Source organism: Leptosomus discolor, chromosome 7 (genome assembly GCF_034619465.1).
Source record: "Leptosomus discolor isolate bLepDis1 chromosome 7, bLepDis1.hap2, whole genome shotgun sequence".
NCBI lineage: Eukaryota > Metazoa > Chordata > Aves > Leptosomiformes > Leptosomidae > Leptosomus > Leptosomus discolor.
This window is the reverse complement of record NC_141397.1, coordinates 8,601,293-8,621,509: the sequence shown is the minus strand read 5'-3', so window position 1 is coordinate 8,621,509 and position 20,217 is coordinate 8,601,293. Positions and strand designations below refer to the sequence as shown.

The 20,217-nt window shown below is 40.7% G+C and overlaps 1 protein-coding gene across 1 annotated transcript in view; it reads left to right on the top strand.

Annotated features, from left to right (window-relative positions):
* RAPGEF5 (Rap guanine nucleotide exchange factor 5) overlaps positions 1-20,217 on the top strand; it is a 157,686-nt gene that overhangs the window by 13,463 nt on the left and 124,006 nt on the right. The window contains exons 2-5 of the mRNA XM_086468129.1: positions 16,059-16,109; positions 17,216-17,322; positions 18,357-18,478; positions 19,831-19,999. Of these exons, the coding sequence (XP_086324255.1) occupies positions 16,059-16,109; positions 17,216-17,322; positions 18,357-18,478; positions 19,831-19,999 (449 nt within the window). The remainder of the gene's footprint in view (positions 1-16,058; positions 16,110-17,215; positions 17,323-18,356; positions 18,479-19,830; positions 20,000-20,217) is intronic.

The following is a 20,217-nucleotide window of genomic DNA, read 5'->3' as shown; positions in this document are numbered from 1 at the left end:
TCACTGAGGAGCTAATGGTAAATTTTGTGAGATTTCTGAAACTGGAAACCTGATTTTTTTTGGATTTTTTTTTCTTTTTTGAGTTAAGCAAGAAATCAGACTGAATCTTCAACCCTTGCTTTAGCGGTTCTCGGTGTTATCTGACTTTCAGAAACAAAGCTAAATACTGAGGATCTGTGAGTCATCTTCTTTTCAGCCTGAGCCAACTGCAGTTTCAGTATGTGTATGCTTGTTTCTTTATACTGTGACTTTTTCCCTCCGAAGTTAGTCATTGTTATCTCTTGGCACAAGTGGAGAAGTTAAAAACGTCAACAAGCATGAGGCACGCTAAAAACACGCAAACAAACCTCCCATGTAATCTTCCAAACCCCAGAGTGTTCCCATTCCCATTACTTTGTTGTTTGTGAACCCATCTGATCCTTTGATGATATCCTGGTGGAGAGAGCAGAGATGTTAACTCCGAGGCAACGGTTTACTGACCAGGAGTGGTGTCCTCGAGGCTCTCTGTGCTTAACTTCTGCTGGTGTGTCCAGTGACCCCAACAGACATTATGGTATGGCACAGAGAAAAGGCAGCAAATAGATTAGAGGTGAAAAAACTTTTGTTAATCTTTTTGCAAGTTTTGTTTTTCAAAGAAGTCTCTGTGTGTGCATCTACCTACCCAGAAGATGCTGAAACTCCATTTAATTTTGCTACAGTTGCTTTTGACACTTGAGAGGTGACCAAATAGATATGTTATCTCATAGGTTTAGGCTGGCTTAGGTGAAATTGCTGAAGCCCATGTGGTTTGTGGCGATGGTTCCACTGAAACAAGGAGTGGTTTGAAGTCATCTCTAAAAATCTGGAGTGGGAAAGGATGGAGCAGTGAGCAAGTTGATCGGGGGTGAGAATCAATGGGTTCTTGCAGACAGTGTGCCTAAAAATGAAGGTCTCTTACGGTAAGTGGTGATTTGCCAGTCAATCTGCTCTAGCGCCGGAGTTTAACCAATGGCTCGGGTGTCCTTGCTGCAGAATGAGCTATCGAGCTGGCCAGGCTTTTGAGGTTGTAATTGTGAAGGGGCTGGAAGAGTCTGAACAGGTATTACCCACTCTGGTAGGGCATCCAGGCTGGCCCAGGCTTCCTTGGTGGATTGATGAGGGCAGACTGAGTGTCACAGCAGACTGTTAGGATGTCACTGACATCTTGCTTTTTGTTAGTGTTTATAGAAACACAGGTAGAGTATGTCTGCTAGGCTCTGACAGATCAATCACTGCAGTGGGGAATACTGCAGTATATTAATCTTTTGGATCATTTTACTTCCCTGATTTCAGTCAACTCTCTAACAACTTGGCATCTTCCATGGACGTATTGCTTGAACCAACTTTTAAAGACAGCAGTTCCTCATCTCTCTCCTGCCTCCGACTTTGCGTAGGTCAGAAAACATTTACTGATTTAAAATGATATTTATTACTGACTTTTGAATCTGGGTGGGCTGGTAACCAGGATACAGTGGGCAAGTGGAAGGAGGATAACAGCATATTGAAGTGATCGATGTTGCCAGTGTTGGCTATGATGCAGAATATTAAAGAGGTAGAAAATTAATTCTCTTTCCCTTAGAGCTGAAAAAATGTGGTCAGTCTTTATCTCTGGCCCTTTTATTTCCATGGGACAAAGCACCCCTTCAAGGATCTTGGGGTGAGGACTCGTGGTGAAGCAGAGGAAGGTGGCTAAGTTCTGCATTGCTGCTTTACCTGGACATGTAAAGGAGGATCCTGTAAGAGCCCTGGACAGTGCTGTGTGTGGTAGGACAAGGAAGATGCAGCTACAAGTAGCACAGAGAATGCCCGAGCTGCTGCTTAGTCTGGTGGTCAGAAGCTCCTCAAATGCACTTTTTCCTAGCACTGGCTGCCCGGCCTGACTGTCCTCAGGTGGTGGAAATGTGACCCTGTAGAAAGGCAGTGATGTGCGAGTTCTTTCCTCTGATTGTACTGCAGCAGCAGCAGACTGTTCTGCTGGCTCTTTGAGGTTCATTTGTTCAGGATGTGCTCAGCTATACTTTGGCTGTGAGTAATGCAGAGGCTATTCTATTTTTCTTTTATATGCCCCGTTCACACAACTGATAAGCATGCTTATGGTCACATTGTGTCCTTCTGCTTCTCTCTTACGTGTTCTAATGGGTATTTCTTTAAAAATAGTTATAGGTCTACCACTGCTGTCTTCAGTAAGGGACAAGGTACTCTTCTGGGTTGTTATTTCAGATTCTGCAGGTGCAGGCCGTGGTTACTGCCTCATGTATGTTTTGAAACAGCCTTTAAAGGGTCATCCACAGCTTTAAAGCCAAAAGACTTTTGTTTTAAAACAAAAGTTTATGATCAGTTGAGTAGGAAGGCTTCTTAATAGAGTTTCACTGGACTGTGCCAAGTACAATTAAACTCTTAGCATGATCTTCTGATACATGTTTTCTGGATTATCCACATATCTAGTGGACTCCTGTTCCTGTGGAGGAGTTATCTTCCTTACAGCACCTGATGTACACAGATCTTGTTGAAATCATATGAGAATTCACTCTCTTTGTCAAGAGACGCATCTTACACAGGCGTGTATGTTCAACTTCATAACATACAATTCACCTCAGATCCCTGCACTGCTGTAATACTATGGACTTCTTTTTTCCACTGCGCACATGTTTTTAATGCTAGTTTAGACTCTAGCACTTTTTTCCTTTTTTTTTTGCGTATGCCTTTGAATATGGGAATAAGATTGACTAGGATGTAGACATCATATGGCAGGACTTCTGCTGGGATGCAAAACTAGATAATAGTTGCAAATGCAACTAAAGGTTAATTAATTCAGATAATCAGATGTGAAAATAGGAAAATCTTCTAATAATTTGATTCTCAAATTGTGAGTGGGTTTTTTTTTTTTCTGTTTAAATATTAGTGCCTTTCTTGTAAAAGAAAATTTTGCCTTTCTGATTGTTTAAAGGCCTCCTAATGCATGTAAGGAATAAAATAAAGGGATAGGAACTTTATGCTTTAAACACCAGGTCTAATTTTGCTGGAGACTTTTTTTCTGAGGGCTGGCAAATTACCAGGATTAATGACCTCATGTGGGACAAGAGACTGAAGTGGGACAAATTGAAGGAAGATTTATTTATTTGTTTGTTTAGTTAGGCTGCCTAAAATATTTTTTTTTTCATATATACTTTCTCCACAAAAGGTTTAATGCAACACAGTTTGATACTTCATTTTTCTATTGATTTGGGTGGGGTATCATCACGAAGGGTGTTAATCTCACAAGAGCAGCTTGTTAAATTTTGTGGCTTTGAGTTTGGTTGAACATCTGTATTCTAAGCTGAGGAGAGATGCAGGGATCACCTGTGCGGGCCTTGTCTTATCTTGCCCACACTGTCTTGAAAATAGATGATGAATGTGTAAAACCCTTATAAGGACCAGTTCCATTCATGATGTTTTCAAAGGTCTCTTGTTGGAGCAAGGTCCTGCCCTTCAAAACTGTAGATCAAACTGAGAAAACTCACTGGTACGAGCTGGAAAATCTCAAGAGATAAAGAAACCCCCAGTGCTCACACAGAGGGATCAAACTTCCATAGCAGGAGGAAGAAGGACTTGTAGACTTTGTTGAGTTTACAGTGAGTAAATTTACAGCGTGTAAATTCAGAATAATGCAGCATGGACATGATGTGACATATCCATGTGCTTTAGTACTACCAAATCACAGAATGTTAGGGTTGGAATGTGTGCAAACAATTGTTATATGAATAAAGAATGAAAATAAAGATAGATATATCAGAAGGAAGGTGGGTAATTAAAACTAAAGATAAAGAATGTCAGTAAGGCAATCTGATGCTTAAGGGTGGAAGTCTTGCCTAACTTCAAAGGCTGTGTTCTTCTTTTCTTGAACCTATGTACATGAGTGAAGGAGGTTACTGTCTGAAGATGCCTGAGCTGTTTCTGTGACCTTATGAGCACGTATTTTTCTTTCTTAATAGCTTAATTTGCATAATATAGTAATTTATATTATTTGGTTATGATCTTGTCATACTAAGTAAAACTTGTGTTAGGTACTTGGCACTTGAGCTGTTTTTCCATGTCCAAAAATTTACAAGACTCATCTGTCTTTTGTGTCTATGATATTTTCTATTTCTCAGTCTAGTGAAAGCTAAATTTACCTAAGCTGCTTTTAGTGGTTGTTCATATGTGTTAAACTCCTGTTCATATCTAATGATCATTGCACACTACTTCCCATGCTACTGTATGTGCTAAGTAATCAGGACTGAATGAGAGGAGGGCAGTGGTTTCTGGCACACTGGCAGAGACTTGAACTGTCTTGTTTTTCAAGTCCCTCCCCATCTCAGAGGTAACAAACCTCCCATTGGAGATGGAATGCACTTGAGTTTTCATTTGTTCCTGCTTCAACAGCCAGACCAAAGGTTTTCAAGCACAAAAAAGATGTTATCGGTGTTAGTGTGATCCCATTCTGCAGGCTGTTTGAAGGTGCCGGTAGCGGAGCTCCAGGTAGTGCTGAGGCTCTGCCGAGAACAGGTGAGGAGTTCCTAGAACAACTCTGCTTGTGTGATCCAAGGGAATGATTTTTTTTTTTCTTCCCTTGCATATTGAGTGCTTTTTAATCTCTTTGTACAGTGAGGTCTTGACTGCTTCATGAACCTAAAATAGTTAAACTTTAACAGTTTTTCTACAAAGAAGTAAATTACAGCTGTTTTTCTGGAAGTGGTTAAGAACTCCCACTATCCAGTCCGTAGCAGGTTGCCACCTGCTTGTGCCAAGAGCCACTGTCAGTGAAATTAATATTGTTCCGAAGAGGTCACGTAATGGAGTGCTGCCAATATAAACAGCAGCACTGCAGATTCTCAAACTGGTAAGACTGTAATGTGAGCTTCTTTAACCAGAGCTTCTTCACCCAGCTTGCAGGCCGCTCCCGCTCTCTGGAAAACCTCAGAGGCAAGAAAGGCAAAAGTTGGCGGTTTTATTCATGATTTGTTGTGTTTTAAATGTCCTATAGGTATTTGAACTTAGAGTGGGGCTGTGTGGTAGAGAGCTTGGGTGCTTCTAGCCCATTGCTGGTAGCTGGTCTTTACCATTAGGTCGCAAAGTGCTTTGCAGACCAGAGTGGTCATGGTCATTCCCGTTGCACGGGAAGGGCAATGACTTGCTGAAGGTTGTGATTACACCAGGTTCAGGAATAAAACTGACATATGCTGAACAGTCTGGTGCTTTGTCCAGTAGGTCAGTCGGTCTCTGCAAAATAAGAAAATCAGTTTCTTGGAAACAAAGAGTAAAGAATTTCAACGTCTTGTACCTAAAAGGAATAACTGTGCGCTACTTCTAGGAATAAGGATTGGGAAATTGAGTGACCTTCCTTTTGTGCAAGCAGTAGTAAAAGTGGAGCGCTCTGAGAGCAGGGACATTAAAGAACAGGGCCATTAAAAGCATACCTTTGCACACTTGTAAAGCAATTCACGGATAATTTGTATGCAGGTCATGCAAAAAAGAGTTACCAGAAATATAGGCATTTTTCAAATGGTAAAGTAAACTGATGCAATTTACTGTGAGGTATTTTCATAAATCATAATCAAAGCACTGAATTTTTGTCTTTTTATACTTGAAACATTAAATTACTGTAGTTACTGAAATCTATAAGACTAGTTCTTTATTTGCGAATTGCTTCTGAATAAATTAAGATTTTAATGGATTTTCTTATTCGATAATATATATATAGTCTGTATTGATATTTTTAGCTATTTATTGTCAGCATCATTCACAACTGATTTGCTGAGTATTTGAAGTTCCTGCATCTGTGTTCACTGAAATAGCTGCAGCAATATTGGATATTTTTTCCCTTCTGCTGCTTGTTACAATTCTTGCAGCAGAGGTGAGCATCCTTGCCGCAGGGTTGTGGGGGCACAAATGGCTCCTGAGCGTGTATTGGGGAAAATCAAGTACCTAACCACGCTGATTTTGCCTGACACCAGAGATAAAGCATTTGGACTCACATCTACATGATGGGTAGTTGGTAGTGCCACGTGAGATAAATCACTTGTTTAATTGGTTGTCTGCTTTAAAATTTTTATTATATTTAATCTCTGACAAATGTGGGTTGCTGAAGGCCGAGTTTGGCACCACTATTATCTGCAGTAATGTTGGCAGCAGAGGTACATCGGCTCCTCAGCAGCTGAGACCTGGCACATTGGGTGATGTGATGGGGAGAAGTTTTGGTGAAAGTTTAACATGAAAATAGGTGATTTAAAGAGCCTCTTTTAAACACAGAGTGCATCTAGAAGAGTGTTTCTGCTTGCTCTGTAGCTCCATCAGCTTTCTCTCCCATGCCTGATGCAGCTGGCTGGAGGAGCAGAATTGTATCTGGGAGTGATGGAGCAAGAGAGAATTACAGAATCATTTGGGTTTGAAGGGACCTTCCAGAGGCTGTCTGGTCCAGCCCCTGGTCCGAGCAGGCCTAACTTCAAAGCCAGGGCAGTTGTGCAGGGTCTTGTCTGGTCAAGTTATGAAAACTCCAGGAAGGAGATTGCACAGCCTGGGCGTTAGTTCTTGTGTTTTACACACAATTCCCCATGAAATTTCCTTTTACTAAGGCAGGCTTGTGAGTCAGGCTGCCTGGCTTGCAGAATGTCTTTGCCAAGTTGATGTACCGTCCTGGTTTCTTTTTTTATTTGGAAATGCGTTGTGAGAAGGTATTTTGCTGGCAACACAAGAAATATGCCAACAGAGGTACTTTTTAAAAGCTTTAAGTATGAGACAATCCACATTTTCCTACTCTTGATCTCTCTTTTCGCTGTTTTGTTGATGTCTTCATTTAGCTCTATCTGAAAAGAAATAGTAACCTGTCAACGGGAACATCTTTTTAATTATAGTGTGAAATATCCAGTGCGCATTCTTTTGAAAGCACCAAATAATGTATTATTAGATTATAACTTGCATCATTAAAAATATTAATTGTTGCATAAGATTTTAATAAGCACCAAAAAAAATCCACCCACCTGCTCTTGTGTGCTACCCTCCAGATCAAAACCAAACCAGATGCTGATGGCCAGAAGCGTGATGGTAGATTACAAAGACCTTCTTTGTATTTATTAGGTGCAGAGTTTTAAAGAGAAATAAATGCAACAATATTGCTAAATTTTTATGGTGACAGTCTGTACAGTGCCTATTGTACTGAAAAAAAAGGGAGGATGCTGCTTTCCTGTGAAACGTTGCTGACAGCCAGGAAGAGTGAAATGCACTAGGAAGCTTTTAAGGTAGCATATTTTAATGTTACATAAAGCATGATAAAAAGCAGCAAAACTCTGATTCTTTCTTCTTTTCATATTTAATGAACTCTCATTGCAAACATTGCATTAGCATATGAGTTGAAAATGTCCATAATCTTTTTATAAGAAAGAGAAGAGAAAACTTGTTTAAGCTCTGTTTCTATATCATAAACTATGGTTGAATCCCATGCAATCTGACTGATCTGTGGAGTTAAATAAGATGGGATTTCTGTTTTACTTTAGCTGATGCATTTATATGAACATGAAGGTGGGAGGTGAAGTTCTCCATTACTGACACCTTTGAATTTTGTAGTTTTTTGTTGGCGTAGTTAACTTCCTTTTTATGTTGACAGAGCAGAGACACTGAGGATTTATTAATCATGTTTTATGCCATCATTCCTTGGATAGTTTTAATTCAGCACAAACAAGTGTTTCCTTTGAGCACAGCTGTCCCTTCCTGCCACCCTCAGTGTCCCCTGCTTTCGCCTGCACCCCGGCCGCCTGCCTTGCTAGCGATCGTGTCTATGGATCCCCAGTGACCTGGTGGAGGGAAATAATCTGAGTTAAAAGGAATTGTTATTTAATGAGCCAGTTCGAAGCTATCGGTCCTTCAGCTTGGTTCAGGATGCAGCTTCACAGACATGCGTGGAAGCCCAAAGCAGAAGAGCAGTGGGAATGGGAAGGTGAAGCAGGAGGTGGAGGGAGCACATGACCTGCTTGTCAGCAGCCTTGTGTTATGGTACTTTAATCTGGATGTAGAAGTGCATCACTAGCAGAAGAGTGGCCATCTCCTTACATAAAGTTTCTCTAACCCAGGCATCCCTCTCTGCCAGTTCACCACTCCTCCCTTTCTCTCAAAATGAGTTGGCTTCCATGTCAGGACGCCACAGCTTTATTTGAGGCACAGGATATGGACAGAGGAGGTTCAGGCCTCTGTTGGTGCCTTCCTGAAGCTGGGTTTATCCAGGGCTTTTCTCCTATGGTAGGACTGGGGAAGAGGGAGGAGAACAACCAGCCAGTCCTGGTGTATTGTCTTCTGTGATGTTCTTTTCTATTCTTAACTTCTTTTGGGTAAAGAAAAGAGCATTGCAAACAAAAATTGCTCTTGCACACTAGATTATACTCCTTGCTAGGCTATGGAGACTTTAAAAGTTCCTGGTTTGTGCCAGATTAACTAAAAGGGTTTATGCTTCAAACAAAACTCTATTCAGCCATGTTTAGTTTAGTAGGTACTGGAAAATACAGAAATGCTTCTAAACGCATTGCTTCCCTGGTTGTTGTCAGCTCAGAAATAAGTGTTTAAACAACACTGCTTGTCTTTATAAAGAGCAGCCATTTTCTTCGCAGATCCCTTTCTGTTTTGGGGGGAGGTGAGAATGAACCACGGGTTGTGGGTTTCCGTTTTGTGAAATAACTTGTTCAGATTCATTGCAGGTTCTTTTTATATGGAAAACGGGTGAGAATACACTCTTTGGTTTCCTTTCATTAGTGACCCATTTGGGTTTCTCCAGAGAGCTTTGCAGGCTCACCTGGGAACCCTGCGTTGCAAGCTCTGCTGAATACAGATTTTCTCTTTTTACAGTTTTTTGACCTTTTTATGTTACACCTAAGTATATGAAGTTTAAGATGATCAGGGAAAGATTTTTCCTTTATGAAGAGTATTATATTTAATCTTAAATAACTATTAATGGAGAGAACTGTTCCATTGGTTGTTCTTTGTTATCCATGAATTCTGACAGTGAGTTTTAAGAGAAGCAGTGGGGGAAGGTTGTTTGTTACGAATATTATTTGGCAGAAAGTCAGGCGTATTGTACGGTTTCATATGAATGATATCTGCTGAAAGTCAGCTAGCTTCCCAACCAACTCTGCTTGCTGTGCCTTAGCAACCACTAGGAAAAATCTGCTGCCACATGGAAACGGATTGGGATTCATGACAACACTTGCTATATCCAGCAACCCTCAAACAACGGTAGCGTTTCATCTACTAAACACAGCACCCATGTCTTATTTCTGATTAAAACCCCTGCAATTTAGACGGTAGCAAGCGATGACAAATGCAGAAATTCAAAGGTGGTAAAGTGATAAGCCAAACTGTTCAGTAATTTTCTCTCCCTTCCCCCACTCCTTGCCTGGCATGAGTAAGCACCGGGAATAAATGAGCATTTACTTCTGCAGAAATTGCTGCCTTCTTGTGTTGCAGGTTGAGGAGGGTGTGTTGGGCAGGTACAGCCCAGCCTTTGTTCCAGGATTTGTGTTCAGATCAGGGCTGGAGTGGAAACTCTAATTATTATTGCTGCTTGATTTTAGTAACTCCAGCAAATCTTTTTGAAGAAAAAACCCTACTGGCTTCCATCAGTTGTAACAGTTGCAGTAGTTTCTATCACTGTTATGACATTATCACTGTCACGGCTCGTAAGGAGAGAAAGAAATCTGTCTAGGAAAAAAATAATTACTTTTCGATTTGTGCGTGGAGTGGGAGAGAAGCCTGAGGGAAATTAAGTAAATACCCCTGGTGGGTTTTTTTAATTTTTCCTAAGCCACTGTATTGTTGGAGTTGAATGATTAGTAAAGAGGGAAAAGCACAAACAGATGATAATTTTGGGGAGTGAATTTGGATTCAGCTTTATTTGTGATCCCTTTCTGTACGCTGTCTCACAGTTGGAACATGAGCAGTTTCCAGCATGAATACTTGTGAAAGTGTATTTTGGGCTTGGATGCTTAAATGCTTGTTGGAAATCTGTCTGAATATATAATTTCCTTTGTGGTCACATTAGCCAATTTAGGATTCAGGTGTTGAGTAGTTGCAGAAATCCCCCTGTCAGGGAATAGAATCTCATTACCAGGTAGTCTGTGCTACACCATGTGCATTTCAAAATGAGGTGATTTTTTTTCAGGCTATTTATATTTAGGGAATAAGCCCTGATAGAACACAACACTGAAGCATTCGCTTAATTTTAAGTATACTGAGCAATCCAATTTGGAATGCACAAGTGCTATGATGAATTCTTTAGGGAACTAGTGATAGTGCCCTGAAACTATGAACAATTGTTTTCTTATATTTGTACACAAAAATGTTCCTAGAACTGCTCAGCAGTGTGGAGTTGATCGTGGGCATGTTTGGAAATTAAGCCCTGATCAAACAGACAAATATTGATGAGTGTGGTATAAACTGAAAACAGGTAAAGTTTGGTTGTGCGTTGCAAACTCTTAATGTGATGTTATTTACAATTTTTGGTAACGTGACCAGTTAAAGACCTAGTTACTTGAAAAACTTGGAATGGAAACTTAAACAAATTGCTAGGGGGAAGGGCCCTGATTCTGCCTTTTCTCATTTCTTTTAGTTTTAAAATAAATCCGGCTGTAAAAGAATTGGAAAAAAGAATAATCTTGATGAATAAAAAAATGTTCTTGCCTATTTTTGCCAAAGCTTTTTTTTCTTGCTAACTGCACAGAAATATCAGAAGGTCTTAGAAGAAAGGCAAAACATTTGCATCCCATACTTGAAATTATTATTTTCTTACGATTTCTGTGGCTCTTCTGTAGTGTTACAGTGTGACTTCTAGCATAGACAGGTTGCTGGCTGCTACCACTGTACTAAATCCCAGCTGAGGAAAGCACTTGAACTGGAGCTCTAAGCACTCTTGCTTTGTGTTTTTTTTTTTTTTATGCATGATGGTGATTAAATTGCTAGCAGATGTATGGAGCATTGCTGATGCTACTGTGACTGCAGTGCTGGCAATGGCAGAAATATCAGCAGTTGTTGGAACAGCTTGGGCAGGAGGCAAAGCACAAGCAACTTGTAGGCAAGTCATCCTCTGAAGCTGAGATGAGGCCAAAGCAAAATCCCAGATCTAAAACTGAGGAGAAAATTCAAATGTATCTCCAAAAGTTAGGACTGAAAACATGCTCTATAGTAGTATCTTTAGCCCTTGATTAGGTTACAAAACCAGGTTCTAGTAAATGCATAGGGATTTGCTGTAGTGGAGCCAGTTCAAAACTCTGCTGAGTAAAGACTTAAGTCAGCATCTCACAGTGAGATACAGTTTGATCTTTCCAATGGAGATCAAAATGTGCCTTCATTAGTACACTTTGGTTGTTGCGTAGTATGTCATGGGGGAATTTCTTTCCAAACCTTTCAAAAATCAGTTTGTGCTCATATATTAAAATATCATAAATACCTTTGCATACTTAGTTTTAAATAATGGCAGAGCTTCTCAGCTTGTTTAAAAATAATTGTCTGGTTGAAGCAATACTGATTTAGACCTAGATACAGACCTTGCATAGTAGTGTCCTTCACTGAATTAGCTACTGCTTTTAAAAATCTAGCCTGGAGTATTTGATTCTTTGGCTAATATGACCAGCTCATGGAATTATGGACTGTAAAGAAGTGTTTCCTTCTGGTTGTTTTCAATTACTTGCTGCTCACCTTATTCTAATCCTCGCATTCTTTTAACACCATTGCTCTACTCCCTGCGTTTCTAGTAGTTCTAAATACAACAGTAAAATCCTTTAAAATTTTTCCTAATTTCAGACTAAATTATCTGTGGTGTAATCAGATTTGGACCCTAGCAGTCCTATTCCAAAACCTTCTCCTGGGCCACCTGCCCTGACTGTGTTCTCCTGTCACATGCAAGTCATGTCCCCAAGCTAGGGTGTCATTGCTGTGCCATGTTCATACTTCATTCTCCTGGTTGCCCAGCCCAAGGCACCAGCTCTTTGCCTCTTTCTTCCTGCACCCCCAGCAGGAAAGCTGAAGCCACCTATGCACACCTACCCCTGTATGATGAGAGTGCCCTCCTGGAGGACAGCCAGTGCTCTGGATCTGTCTTCTGGTCCTCTGTCCCAGGACCATATGTGCTGCCACATCCCTGTCTGCTCCTGGACACATAGTTTGGCATAGCTTCTCCTCAAGCTGGTGAAGAGGCACAGGGGAATGCTGGGGTGGCAGTGCCTGGAAGGCAGCACTTGGCGTGGGCAACAATAGCTGTTCCAAGGCAGTTTTCATGAGAGATGAGTTGTTTGCTTGATGACTACTGAATTTGCTTTAAAAGGGCATTTTGTCTCATTCTAAGAGTTATTTACAAATGTATTTTGAATTAGTGTGTATATGTAAAATCATTTGGGAGGAGCAGCCTGTATTTGCCGAATACTTTCAGGGAGGAGTGGTGCTTCCCCCACACAGCAGCCTGAAGGCTGGGGTTTTCAACAAAGCCTGTGCCCCTCATCAACTCCCTCTTCTTCCTTTCTCTGTAAGGGGACTGCTCAGTTTCTCCCCAATGGCCAAAGTAGAGCCTGCTGAACAGAGGTGCGCCCAGTAGCACAAAATGAAGGGATTTTGTTCTACCTAAATATTTATTAAGGCAAGTTAAATAAAAATAATTTAAAAAAATGAAAAGGGGACATAGCTAAAATTTTGTATGAATTTCAGCCTAACTGCAGTTAGTGTTTCAACATTACACAGGCTGCACTAGTGTCAACGGGAAAGATCATTTTTTCTATTCCAGAATGCCACTTCAGCTTTTGTTTTGTTTTCTCCTATGCAACTTCCAAATTTTGTGCGTGTTGATTCCTGCATAGTAGGCAAAATGCACTCTTTTGGGCTCTCCAGTGTTTCATGCTTGCTCCAAGCTGATAGAGGTTCAGGCTGCCGCCCACAGAAGCCATTGTCCTGTCTTCCCTTCTCCCGTTTCAGGGCTGTGAATTTCTTCCCTCCCTAGGATAAACTAGAAGATTTTTGTGTTTTTTTCCCTACTAGTTTTCAGCCTCAGTCACCTTTTGCAGACTCCTTGGAATTTCTTCCTAATATCTAATCTAAATCTCCCCTCTTTCAGTTTAAAACTGTTATACTCCTTGTCCTCTCACAACGCTCCCTGATCAAGAGTCCCTCCCCACCTCTCCTGTAGCCCCCTTTAAGCACCGAAGGCTGCTATAAGGCCTCCCTGGAGCCTTCTCTTCTCCAGGCTGAAAACCCCTAACTCTCTCAGTCTGTCCTCACAGGGGAAGTGCTCCAGCCCTTTGATCATCTTCATGGCCTCCTCTGGACCCGCTCGAGCAGGTCCATGTCTTTCTTGTGCTGGGGGCCCCAGAGCTGAGTGCAGTATTGCAGGCGGGGTCTCACCAGAGCAGAACAGAGGGGGAGAATCACCTCCCTTGACCTGCTGGCCATGCTTCTTTTGATGCTGCCCAGGATGTAATTAGTTTCCTGGGCTGGGAGTGCACCTTGCTGGCTCATATTCAGTTTTTAATCCCTAAGCCCTTCTCTGCAGGGCTGCTCTTGATCCACTCATTGCCCAGCCTGTATCCATGTTTGGGATTGCTGCAATCCCAGTGCAGGACCTTGTGCTTGGCCTTGTTAAGCTTCATGATGTTGGCCTGGGGCTACCTCTCAAGCCTGTCAAGGTTCCTCTGGGTGGCCTCTCTTCCCTCTAGAATATCAATCACACCACTTAGCTTGGTGTCACCTGCAAACTTGCTGAGGGTGCACTCAATCTCACTGTCCATGTCCCTGACAAAAATGTTAAATAATGTGGGTTCTAGACCCCTGAGGGACACAACTCATCACTGTTCTTCACTCGGACACCAAGCTGTTGACCACAGCTCTTTGAGTGCGACTGTCCAGCCAATTCTGTATCCACCGAGGGGTCCACCTGTCAAATCCTTGTCTCCCTTTAGAGACAAGCATGTGTGTACGACAGCGTGAAATGCTTTCCACAAGTTCAGGTAGATGGTGCCCATCACTCTTCCCTCATCCACCAATGCTGTTACCCTGTTGTAGAAGGCCACAAAATTCATCCTTTTTGCTGTGCTGTGACAGCACCCTGTAGTAGTGGTATTTTTGCTTGCTGAGGCTCAGCTGTCCTCTGAATGCCGGGTACCGGGCCAGCGTGATGCTAGGGGCTGTAGTTCCCACAGGCATCGCTGGAATTAGCTTGCTGATGAAAATGTTGTTAGCGCCAGCTTGGGAATGGAGCAGGGAGGGAAGAAATCGATGCACAAGCTTTAACCGTGCTGCTGCAGTGAGTGAGGCTTGTTGAATGAAAGACTTGGACAGAAACCAAGTGTAGTGGTGGTATGTAGGGCTGCTGCAGAACCGAGGTGTTAATGACGTGCTGGCTAGGAGGAGTAAGTGGGAGCTGAGGCAATGTTGCACTCTTGCAGCATCTTTGTTGGGTACGGGAGAGGGGAATTAAGCTTTTGTGTTATAGTATTTCCATATGGAGCTACTGTTACGCATGGAACTACGCTAGCATTTGTGATGAGGGTGGAAGGGTAAACAGCGTTAGATGCCTCTGTGGTTCCTTGTCACTTCCCTTCCCTTTCTAAAAATACAGGAACACGAATATAGGGGGGGAAAAAAACAGGTGGCATTACTAAAATATGTAATTCTTACATTGTGTGAAGGCCAATTTTTTTTTTTTTATGATTACAGTATACGAAGTGTGAATTGGATCCTTCTCAAAATCAGGAATTAATTATGCTGCCTGTGAGTCTGAATAATGTGAGGGAGCACCACACAATCCTCCTATTGTGCTGCCAGTGCACCTGCACAATGTCTCCTGTTCCAGACTTGTTTTAGGCAATGTTTATTTGTCTTGTGTGGCTTGTAGTAAGATAGAAGTTGCCAGTAAGCATCAGAGTAGACAATATCTTGTCTTTTAACACTGACAAGGTACAGAAGTATCATGATGAGTAAAGGTGAGGTAACCTGACTCTTGTAGAGATGTTTATTCTGTCTTTGTTTGCCTTCCAGAGTTCTGCTTCACTGTTAATTTTATAACTTTAAATCCCCAATCTTTATTGATCAGCAGTAAGGTTTTGGCATTTGCATTTCCCTGCTGTGAAGAGTTATGTGTCATTTTCCTTTCTATCGCCTCAAATATGAATCCTCTCTAATTTCATTGAGTGATCGGTTATTCTCATGTTACATGAAAGAGAGCACAGAAAGTCTGTCTTTTCTCTATGCCATTTCATTAGTTTGTATAATTGCATTATGTCTCCTGTGATCTCTCCTTTGTAAGGTAAATAGTCACAGTCTTTTCTGACTACTCTCATATTAAAATTTATCCAAATCCTTTATTATTCCTTTTATTGTCTGAATCCCCTCTAACATTGGAGTGTCCGTTTTCTGAGATGCTGTTACCAGCGTAGCATGTGGCATGGCAGAGATAATGCTGATCTACGTTAGAGCAATGTTATGTCCCTGCTGGCCACCATTTTATTCCTCATTTATCCTATCCTTTTTTTAAACTATAGTTCAGAATTTAATTTAGGAGAGTGGTCTTCCTTGAGAAGTGTTCTGTGACTCTGAGGTGTCTTTACGGAATTGATAAATTTTGCTTTAAGAGGTATTAGAGCATGTGTAATTACATTTTCTCCCTCTAGTACATGCTGCTTTTAATGTTTAGCCCATTGTGATACTGTCTTTTTTTAGGTTTCTCTTGAAATTCTTCACTGTCATTTCTGGTCTTTCCTGACCCAAATAATTGTGTGTCTATGGACTTTGACACCTCATTGCTCATAATCTTTTCCAAATCAAGAATAAACGTAGTGAACAACACAGAACTGAGTTTAACAGACCTTTTTCCTGATGTGAAACAAACAAACAACCAACCCAAAAAACCAAGCTTTGGAGACTTCAGTGAGACTACTCAGATAATTTGATTAATTCTTTTTATTTAAATTTCAACAGCTGAAAGACCTAGATTGCTGCTACTTTTTTTTTATTTTCATACAAAAATCAGAACAAAACTAAAGCTCTACCAAATTGTCTTACAGACCCTGTCCAGAAGAATTTCAAATCCATATTTGGAAACTCCTTCAAACAAGGTACTTGTCAAGCTTCTTTTTAATTCCATTTCATCAAACAACATCTTAGGAATCTTTTTGCTTTGGTTCAACCTCTTAATCATGGCTTTGAAGACACTTGTGAATTTGGCCTGCGGTTAAATCCAGTTAACAAGTTATAATTTGTGTGTATTAGAGATTGTCTGCTTCTATTACTGAATTTGCAAACTGAGTTGTTGTGAATTCCGGCATGCACTCACTCTCCAGCTATTTAAACGGTTGCCACTGTTTTGGTTACTTTTGCAATATTTAATGTTTTTGCATTTCACAAGACTTTACTGTCTCAGGACTATTTTGTATTCCTTGAAAGATTCCTAAACGTTGGAAACAAACAAAAAAAGGTGAAACCATGATATAGTTTTTCTTTTGCGTTGGTTATTTTTGTTACTGATGTGCTTTGCTGAAATGGTGAGGAAACATCACAACAGAAGCCTGAGTTAGATTCATCAGTAAGGAGTGGTATGCAGAGTCCAGGTGGAACATGGTTTTTATCCTGTTTTGATAGACACATCTGCAACCTTGAGGTGTAAGGTAGAAATCAGGTGTGGGGGAAAGTCAGATGTGTGTCCATTCTGAAAGACCACATCTGCGGATGATACGGATGAACTGACCTGTAGCTATCCTAGGATATCTCCAAAGTTTCTAAACATAAAGAAAAGAAGTATGAAATTATGTTTGTGTGTATTTGTCTCATATTACGTTATTTAACTCGAATACATATGGAATAATGCTTAATTTTAACTGTATTTTTGTGAGTTTTGCAAGGGTTAATATAGTCTTTTTGCTTTGCTAGAATAACACTTGTTTTCATTTGAACTTGGCTGTTGTTCAAAGCTAAAACTCTCAGAGAGTAAAACCTCTGCATTTCTGTGGCAACAACTGTAGTCCAGCTCGTGAGGGCAGCCCATGGTACAACGGGGCATGGCAGAAGTTGGGGTGCATTTCCTATCATGCTTTGAGTGCTGGCTTGTCCTTTAGCTGGGGAGAAGGCATTGCTCAGAGGGAAGGAGCAGACAGTGGCAAGGCAATTTACTACAGCAGGAATAAATCCCTGTTTGTCACAGTTTTCAATTTTTCTTTTCATTCAGATTTATGGAGAAAGTTCTTCCTGTGCTGGGAGAGCTCTCAGGAATATTTTTACTCTACAAGCATCTGACCTGATTAAAGACAGGGTGTACCTTACTGGCATTTGCAGGTAACCTGAGATAATTTGTTTTAATCAAATGGATGGGTTTTATTCGTGTTTATGTTGTGTCTATGTCCTGGTTTGACAAGAGAGTAAATTCTGAGAGTGAGATTTTGTGTGTGTTACTAAGATAAAAATATTTTTGAAAAAAATGCTTTAAAATATCATGTATTTTAGTATCTTTTCTTATGTTACTTGGTCAGTTGTCAGAAAGCAGCAGTGTCCTGATTGTATGTCCATTAATTTAATTGCTTATGATTCATATACAATTGTGTCTGTTATTTTGTTGAAAAGAAAGAGTATTAAATTCAGCCCTGATCTGGAGTTATAAAAGAGATTAGCTGGATTCCTAAGATTTAGTTACACAGTTATTTTTGCATGTAATCTATGGAATATTTCTGTGATGAAATGATTTTCCATTTGTGTTGCATTACAGCATAAATGCTTCCTCCTATTTTCAATTGTGCCAAAAATGTGCAGGTTTCTGTTATAGCACCATTCATTCATATCCATATTTAAGAAAAAGCCACAGCTTCTTTTTTTTTTTTTTTATGATTTAAAGAGATAAGTTTAGCAATAACATGAAAGATGAAGTACATCCTAGAGCAACATTCAGGGTCTTGCACATATATTGTGTAGCTGTATTGCTTATGCCTATGCTCAGAATGGAAATAAAATCCTCAGGCTAAAAGCTGGATTCTATTTAGCATTTATACATCTTCGTATGACTGTCTGTACACAGCATAAATTGGTAAAAATACTACATATTGTAAAGTGTGCCACATGAATTAGGTATGTAAGGGAACTTACTCATCTAACATGAGTTCCCTTGTAACTAGGGGCATCGCCTGAGACTTGCCAGAGTAATTTCTTCCCTCGAAATGAATAGTATTACCAAAACTAGTAATTGAGACAAAGGGTTTGCCCTGCTTGGAAAAAAAAAAAAATTACTTTTACTAGCTTTTAAAAAAAATATCTCTTTATTATAAAACAGCATTTTAACATTACTGTAGTGTAAGAAGTGATGTTTTGCTTATTTTCAGGAGAAGCTGTGTTGGGTCAGAACTGGTAGACTGGCTTTTGGAGCAGTGCCCTTTTGTTAAGTGCAGATCTACAGCCGTTGGAGTGTGGCAGCTCCTCCTGGATATGGGCATTATATTATCAGGTCAGTCTTGACAGTACTTCTAGCATGGGGAAGGCTGACAGTTTCTTCTGCATAGGATAAGACTCATGTTTTTGATGGGAGAGGAAGGAGGGAAAGGGGAAAAAAAAATGCAAATTGATCCATTTTCTTGACAGTTGTTTATTTTACTATCTCTCTGGTAGGCTGACCTCTGTGACCTTTCATTTCATAAATACCACAGATGAATCTCTCTTTTTAGGCAATTTCCTTCCTTTTGCTTTTGGAAATGTAATTGCCTGTTATCTATTGCAGATAGAGTCTGTGTCTTTTCCAGCCTGTTTTTATTTTCTCCTCAAGTTCTTTTAGGTTTTTCACAAGACAGCAGCTGTTTAGTCACTGCAGATAATGGCTTTACCACTCTAGCTGTTAGTGATTTTCCCTTCGTCTCTCTTTTTCATAGTTTTAGATTATAATAGAGAGAGGATTCAGCTCCTTGAGATGGTGGTGATGCTAGGTTCTACTCAGCTGTCCCCACCTTCACCACCAAATGTAGGGGTTTGGACCAGCTAATGTGCTTGGTGGTAGTTACACCAGTAACCAGCCTTTGGAAATCTGATGGACTTGACTTTGTAGCTCAACTCAAAGCATATCCTGCCCTGGGGTCTGTGCCAGACACTGGATTTCCTTCTTGAGAAAAGATGAGGTGTTATGGAAGATTTCTGCTTATGTATGCTGACAGTGTACGTAAAGGTTTTCTTCTGCTCGAGCTACACTGATGGTATGTCTGATCGTGCAGCCTCAACAAGGGCTGAATTAGTCTCCCAGCAGGAGCCTTGTGCTTCTGGCTTTCGAGCCCCTCCTTCAATCCCAGTTATGCCAGGGAAGATGACAGCTGTTGTACTGGTGCATCATCTTACCCAGGTCTAGTCTACAAATCCAGTAGCCCTGAATTTGAGGAGAAGCTGGGATAGTGATGGGCTATATCCCCATTATTGAACTTTGTTTACTAGTGCCTGGCCATTAGTGAGAACAGATTAGAAGCCAATGGAAATGGAGGCTCAGACATCTGACAAGTGGAAGACATTTATCCCTTAATTCTGAACTGATTCCAAAATTGATTAAATACTCAGCAGTCTTAATGCTTGAATTTCAGGAGCCTGGAGATCTTCCAGTTGAGGTTTTGAGGTTGTCCTGTTTGGACGCCCCGAGTTAATACAAGAGAGCAGGATTGTTCTGTACTGAGTTTGAGAACCTTTAGCCCAGGGTGGGGGTGCAACTCGGAATTGAAGTCAAGCGTGATACAGAATGTGGTGGGGACACAGAACCTTTACATGGTAAAAGTTTAAAGGCTATCTAATGTTTTTGGTGTTGTTTTTTTTTTTTTTCCCTAACAGTGGACAGGCAACTCTATTTTCAAGACACTCATGCTTTCTACCAGTTCTCAGCAGATGAATGTACGTACCTTTTCTGTGAATTTGAGAAAGAGGAAGGGTGGAAGAATGGAGTAAAGCTCCTACTTCAGCTGCTGCCATTGTCTCCTCCCAGGATTGACAGGTGTAATCTGTAAGCGTGCACATACAGCTCTTTGCAACTTTTGCTGACTATTTATAAGTGTCTGGTTTATAATGACACTGCTTACCCGCAAACTGCCATGCAAGTGAACCAGCTTTCTTTTCAGGGTTGCCAGTCTTTGTAGAGATGGGCTTTTCATCTGAGAAGGTCAGTGTGGGGGGATAAATGAAGGCACTCAAATTAGGTTTTTTTAGCATATTGCGGTTCTT